The sequence below is a fragment of the Scylla paramamosain genome, chromosome 1, assembly GCF_035594125.1.
Source record: "Scylla paramamosain isolate STU-SP2022 chromosome 1, ASM3559412v1, whole genome shotgun sequence".
Classification (NCBI taxonomy): Eukaryota; Metazoa; Arthropoda; class Malacostraca; order Decapoda; family Portunidae; genus Scylla; species Scylla paramamosain.
In genome coordinates, this window is record NC_087151.1 from 3,102,939 (window position 1) to 3,110,000 (window position 7,062).

The 7,062-nt window shown below is 36.7% G+C and overlaps 1 protein-coding gene across 2 annotated transcripts in view; it reads left to right on the forward strand.

Moving 5' to 3' along the window:
* The window catches only part of LOC135112755 (uncharacterized), a 29,795-nt gene that overhangs the window by 11,413 nt on the left and 11,320 nt on the right, over window positions 1–7,062 (forward strand). For both annotated transcript variants that reach the window (XM_064027662.1, XM_064027582.1), the window contains exons 13-19: window positions 266–465; window positions 2,130–2,321; window positions 3,110–3,343; window positions 3,883–4,091; window positions 4,705–4,905; window positions 5,144–5,285; window positions 6,064–6,183. In XM_064027662.1, the coding sequence (XP_063883732.1) occupies window positions 266–465; window positions 2,130–2,321; window positions 3,110–3,343; window positions 3,883–4,091; window positions 4,705–4,905; window positions 5,144–5,285; window positions 6,064–6,183 (1,298 nt within the window). The remainder of the gene's footprint in view (window positions 1–265; window positions 466–2,129; window positions 2,322–3,109; window positions 3,344–3,882; window positions 4,092–4,704; window positions 4,906–5,143; window positions 5,286–6,063; window positions 6,184–7,062) is intronic.

The window sequence follows — 7,062 nt, forward strand, 5'->3', positions numbered from 1 at the left end:
CCAAAAGTAATTTTCCAGTGGAACATACAGAATTATGATTTTTACTCTCAGAAAGTTCTCTTGCAGCAGTGTGGCTGTAAATGTTTAATTGGTTGTGATCACATGTAAAATATCAATATCCTTTTTCCACCTACTAAGTTTAATCTGTTTTTTCTCATTCACTTTCACAATCATTTAATTTCATAATTATATGTTTTTACTTTGTTCTTATATGATTTTGTTAACAGTTCTATTACACATTTTTATCAGCATTAACATGTTTCAGTCATTAATGAGCAAGGGAGCCTCAGTACTAGTGGAAATTCTCGAGGACTGAGCTTCACTGATCCAACTGGGGATGCTGCCAACATCATAGATGATATGTGGTCTGCCACCCTCTCCCATTCAATTTCCCATCATTCTGGTGATACAGGAGCCAGGCTTTCAGAGCCACCATCATCAGAAAATTTGGCACCTATTTATGAGGTAAGTTAGCTATTAGTTAATTCTCCATTTACTCCCTACACTTTTCTAGCTCTATTAATTCTGAACCTCACCTCTCTCCTTTACTCCATCTATAGCAGCTTGTGACCCTATCTCCTCAAGGAAATTGTTAAAAACTGCATTCATCTTTATACTATATATATATATATATATATATATATATATATATATATATATATATATATATATATATATATATATATATATATATATATATATATATATATATATATATATATATATATATATATATATATATATACACTTCATTAGGTTACTTTTAGTTTCATTCCTATTGTTGTCTGGAAGAAACTTCTGTCTGTATGAATATCAACTGTTACTTTTTGCCAGTAATTTGCCTAGTTTCAACTTGTTCTTGAGACAGTTAACTGCTCCAGTCCTTCCAACTAGCAACCCATAGCTTTGACTTCCTTCTTTTAAAGCTTTTGATTCTCCATTATTGGAAGATTCTTGGCAATCTGTCTCCTCACAATCTTTATGATTATATTAGCATAGATCTATCCAATTGTAATATTCTAGCTTTTCTTGCTGAATCCTGGTCATCCTTTCATAGGAATTTTGTTGAACCTTTTTAAAATTGCTTTTGACATGAAATGCTTTGGATTGAGTTACATAAATCTTCAATTTTCAAGTTTTCTTCATGTGGTCTTCATATGGTCTCCATTTTCTCATATACTTTCTGGTGTTTGATGACCATTGTTCTACACCAGTGGTTCTCAAACTATGGGTTGTGACCCAAAGTTGGGTTTGTGTGTGTGTGTGTGTGTGTGTGTGTGTGTGTGTGTCTGTGTGTGGGTGTGTGTGTGTGTTTCCTCCTCTCCTCACAGCTGGCAGTGCAGTGCCATAACACACCTAAAACTGTGTGTGTGTGTGTGTGTGTGTGTGTGTATGTGTGTGTGTGTGTGTGTGTGTGTGTGTGTGTGTGTGTGTGTGTGTGTGTTGTCCTTACATCCAGAGTGATTTGGCAGTGCAGTGCTATCACATCTGCCACAGTAATGAGACACCTCTTAATTGTTTGTGTATTCTTTCACAATGTAGCAGTGCTATTGCTGCCCCCCCTCCCCCCCATTCTCTCTCTCTCTCTCTCTCTCTCTCTCTCTCTCTCTCTCTCTCTCTCTCTCTCTCTCTCTCTCTCTCTCTCTCTCTCTCTCTCTCTCTCTCTCTCTCTCTCTCTCTCTCTCTCTCTCCTTTCAGTTAGATCCAGACAGTTTTAAGTCTTGTTAAACCTTCAATTACACCTGCTCATTTTCAATCAAAATAATATTTCTGGTTTGTTTGCACTATTTTACATTCTCTCTCATGCAAGTCAGTGTGACTAGTGTTGTGGTTAATAAATGGCTTATCCACACACTTTATATGTTCAGGTATGTGAACTGTACATGGAAATGAGTATTCAATACATAACACATATGTATTTATTTTTGCTATTTGTGATGGTAGGAATGCATGATCCATACACAATGAAAGTGCCAAGCTCAAGGAAATAATGTGCAAAAGTCAGGATGGTAAGAATTTAGACTCAGCAAATAAACTCAAGGATTATGGAACTTGGATACTGGGAAAGTTGGGGAGTATTGTATAACAAAGCTAGATACTAATTCTAATAAAGAGCTATTTCATTCTAGGATGATTGCAAAAAGAATGAAGCTCCTTCTTCATTCCAAATCTTCAGTGATCCTGTGAGTCAAAATCAGAAAACAGAACCTTGTGGAATGCCACAGCTGACACGGGTGCTCAAGGAAAAATCAGCAGCAGTGGAAGCAGCAGCAGCAGCAACAAAAGCCGCAGATGTTGCACCAACACTATCAGAAATTAATGTGAGTTGACAGATATCTGTGTGTCTATATATCAGGCTGACTTTTCTTTGCAAAAGGAGGTAGCTGAGACAAGACAGACACACACACACACACACACATCCTCTAGCATTCCTTTCCTTATTTTCAGATAATACCTACATGATGATTGCTGAAAATGGGTCACCTGAAAACCCCATAAATGTTTTGATTGTGTAAAAGTGTGGGGTTGATGTAAACAAAAGCACAATGATGGTGTTTGAATGGAGGAAAAAAGGAGTGCTCAATTTTTATTGTCTATAGATTTGAAATTGGTACCCAAAATAATGTGAATTTTGGCTGAATAGAAAAGTTTAGTTGGTACATTAATTTGAGTATCTTGGGTTCATCTAGCACAAGAATGAAAGGTATAGCAAGAGAATGGGGTTGATTTTCTAAGTTATCTGATGAAAGAAAGGAAGGTAAGCATTGAGAGAGAAAAGGACAGTGTAAAGGAATAATTGTATATGCAAGTGTAACCAAGGTATGGCATGAAAGACAGCTCACTTACACAAGTACATGATACAAGTTTTTTGAGAAATGTGTATGGGGTGAGAAGAAAGAATGTATAGCAAATTTAGGAAGTCAAGTAAAGATGAAGAAAGGAAATGTGGTAGAGGGTAACAAATGCAGTATGCTCAGGTGGTTTGGCAACATAAAAAATAATGGCCAAAAGTAAGATGACTGGAAGAGTATATTTAAAAATTGTTGATCTTTGATGACTTCCATTTCAATCTGATTTATCTTTCAACTACTAAAATTTTCATATGCAGGTGCAGGAACCTACATCTTCTGATGCTGGGACCTATCCTGAGGTGCAGGATGAGAACTGTCCCCCTGCTGGCATGATTCTGCTGCCACATGAAACTCGTCATATTTCTGGAGTCCTCCAGCCAGCAAAATACATTCCAGTTCCACAGGATCAAGAGACACAGGATGTTAAAAGTGTGGAAATTGAAGAAAGAAATTTTGAGTATAGGCAGGCCAATGATATAGAGCCCCTCTATGTGAGTATATATATATGTGTGTGTGTGTGTGTGTGTGTGTGTGTGCAGAGAATCTTTGTAAAGGAATTACTTTATTTTTAGATATAAAATTTGCTGCATTTGTATGAGTTTGGATTCAGATTGTCACTAAATAGTAAGCTTTAGCACTAATCTTGTGGTTTTTGTATGCTTCATCATTACTAAGGCACCATGTCATAAACATGTCATCAGACATTTTAGTGTTTTTATGTGAATAGTAAATAGTAAGGTATGTACTAGTGAGATATTTTCTTTTCTTTATATATTTTATTGATCTTTTTATATCTGTTTTTTACAGTAATAGTAGGGATTGTTTTTAAAGAGTAGCAGTAGGGAGGTGTCTTATTACAGTACAATAGGGAAATCTCACTAAGCTGTTGTATTGTGATTTAAAGAGACCAAAGTAATATTGCTCAACTAGCCCATGTGTAGCCTTTACTCTCTAAAGATACAGAATCATTCCCTTCACTTGCATTCTTGACTGGAAACCTTAATTATCTTAATTTTATTATCCATAACAGGTTTCTACCATGAAGAATGAAGATTTGGATGACATAGTCCCCTTAGATGACAAACAGATGGAAGATTTTACTATTAAGATGCCCAATAATGAAGCAATTTTCAGTCACATGGCCAAGGTAGCATCCACCCCAGTACCTTGGTCACAGGGATACTTAGCACATTCATCAACCTCAAGGAATGATTTTACCATAGCTACTGATACAGACAAGTAAGCTATCTATTTTATTTTCAACGTTACAGGCAAGTGTATTTTTGCCATTTAGTCAATCTTTTTTTGTTTGGTGACTTAACTAGAACTGAGGTAAAAGTTATTTTAGGGTGCAGCTTTTTATTGTAGGATCAGCTGTGGAATAAAAATAGAAAACCATTGTTGAATTCAAGAAGGCATTGTTGTGTAGCCTTGTCTGTATATCACAAACTGTTGTCCAGTGTGGCAATTATAATTTGTACCATAGTTATTATAAGTAGCACCAACTATCAATTTGAACTGCCTTAAAGTCATTCATGGGGTGAATGACTGCATGTATTAAACTGAGAGCCTGCAAACCACACACAAAAAAAAACAGAAGCACACATATAACAGATTGGTAAAATATCATATATTTTACACAATATTATTTCAGTCCAATCAGATTTGAGATTCATAGAAATGGCTAGAGAGGTAACATGTACTTTAGGCTCTCTAGTTTGTTTCTGTTATCTACTTTTATGGCAACAAATCTGTCTACCAGATTGACCTGCTTGCAAACCATTAGTTGAATATAAATATAATTAATGTAAGTTATAGAAAATTTTACTAAAATCAATTTTCTTTGTTCCAGACATTTTCCACTAATACAAGAGGAGAAAAAGTCTTATTCATTGCTAAAGAATAACAACCAAGAAGACATAATGCCTCCCCCTTCAACCACTAAAGCTCAAATCCATGCCAATGTAACCACCACCACCACCACCACATCTTTGCCATATGCTGAATCTGAGGCTGGTTTGTCTGTTATCATGGAAGCATCACGAGAATACAGGTGCAGCATTTTGCTCTTCCTTATCTTTGATATTGCATATTAAAGCAATATTTTCAAAAGCTTAATATGAAGAGGAAAAGATAGGCTTTTAAAAATCTAAGTTAGAACATATCTGCTCCTTGATCTTGAGTGTTTATAAAATGGGTTCATTTATGAATATTTTAGAATCCAAATAGCAGCCTCTTTTAATAACTAAGAGGCATACTGATGATGATGTTTCTTACTTTACCTCTTTCAGGTCATCATCAAGTAGCTCAGGCTGTACAACTTCAAATACACTTCCAAGTCATTCAGTGCATGGCTCTAGCCACCCTGGAAACTTCTCCTTAAGCACTGTTCATGTTTCTCGTGTTCGTCACCAGTCACAGCCTGATGAAGAGGTGAATAGCTAACTATATCTTGTTCAGACATTTGACATGTTCTCTCATCTGATCCTTAAAACTTTATCAAGGATGTGGCCAGCTCTAAGGATTTTAGTTTTTACCTGTATACTTCATTTTATCAAACACCATTCCTTTGACAAAATTTCCCTTTCTTCAAGATATTCTGATAATATCTTCTCATTATACAGTGGACTTGCTCTTGCACCAATGGTCTCTGTTATTCTTAATGAAAGTGTTCACACAATCTCATCCTATACCATTCAAAATTTATGCCTTCATTTTCATTGGGGAATGTCAATTAGTGTGTGTCTAAATTAAGTAGTGTGTGTGTGTGTGTGTGTGTGTGTGTGTGTGTGTGTGTGTGTGTGTGTGTGTGTGTGTGTGTGTGTGCGTGTGTACTTATCTAGTAACATTCTACACCAACAAATGAACAATAGGAGTCCTCCACACTAAGATAGCATGTGTTCCTTTGTTGGTGTAACAGTTTAGGTGATCCCAACATGATATTTTCTAGTCTTTTAATTGTTTTTATTTAATCTTTTAGTGTGAAGATGTGATCCCTTTAATTCCTGAAATGTAACCACAAATAAAGGAATGTTGCTAGTACTGTGACTTCACCTATAACTCTCTCTCTCTCTCTCTCTCTCTCTCTCTCTCTCTCTCTCTCTCTCTCTCTCTCTCTCTCTCTCTCTCTCTCTCTCTCTCTCTCTCTCTCTCTCTCTCCATACTTATTTTCTTTATTTTAAGTTGTCATGGACTTCTTTCCAAATAACAGATGGCTTGTGAATCTGCTCCTGCTGTTCAAGTTGGAGACTTTACCAAATCAGGCTACTTAGCTGACAAGTCAAGAGGAGAGAGTTTGGCAGAGTCACTGCCTTATACTACTGGAGCTGCAGTAAGTTTAAAGATAGCAATTAATGATAGTGCTTGAGTAATCAAAGAGCAATACTCCATGGAAATAGTCAGGTATTTGTGTCTGTAATGAGTGGAAATATGACCATTACCCTTATGTGTGGCACAATTTAGTGGATGGTCTTCTTTTGATCATTTAATTTCTCATTTCATCATGAGCATCCAGGTCTTTCAACATCAGGGCTTGTTACCTGAACAGTTTAGCCTTGTTTCACCATTATAATATATTCCTCTCCTTGCATCTAATCTGATCAGTTAATCAGAAAAGTTTAGAGTGAACTTCTCATGGAGGCCCTCAAACCCATATCTCAAATGACAACATAGAAATTTATTAATTTATGATTATTAGAATGAGAGAGGAATGACTGTACAGCAAGCAAGAACAATTGTACATGATAGAGGTGAATAGAGAGTGATTGTGGTGAGTGCATGAAAATGACATGGTCTTGTTGATCCCTTGGAGGGGGTGTGGGTGTATCTGGTATGGCACATTGGCATATAGACCCAGTTAGGGTGTAAGGCACTCCGTAGAAAGTACCTTATATCTGCTGGGGTCTAACAATAGGTGTAGGTGTGGGGTAGGGAACAGTTGCATTATGACAGACCTTAAGTAATCCAGTGTATGGTGTCAGACTTTGCTGTGGAAGTGTGTGCCAAATTGTGCTATGTCGAAGCTCCTGAGATAGTAGGGTGGTCCATGAGACTATCCCTTTCCACAAGGGGCCAATGGGGCTGAGAGTGTGAATGATGTAGGCATGAGTACGTGGTGTTTTGTCTGGGCCACCCTGTGTGGGATTGCTGGCATGATATATAGATAGATTATTAAGAGATAGATAGATATTATGAGATAGACTGATTAAGA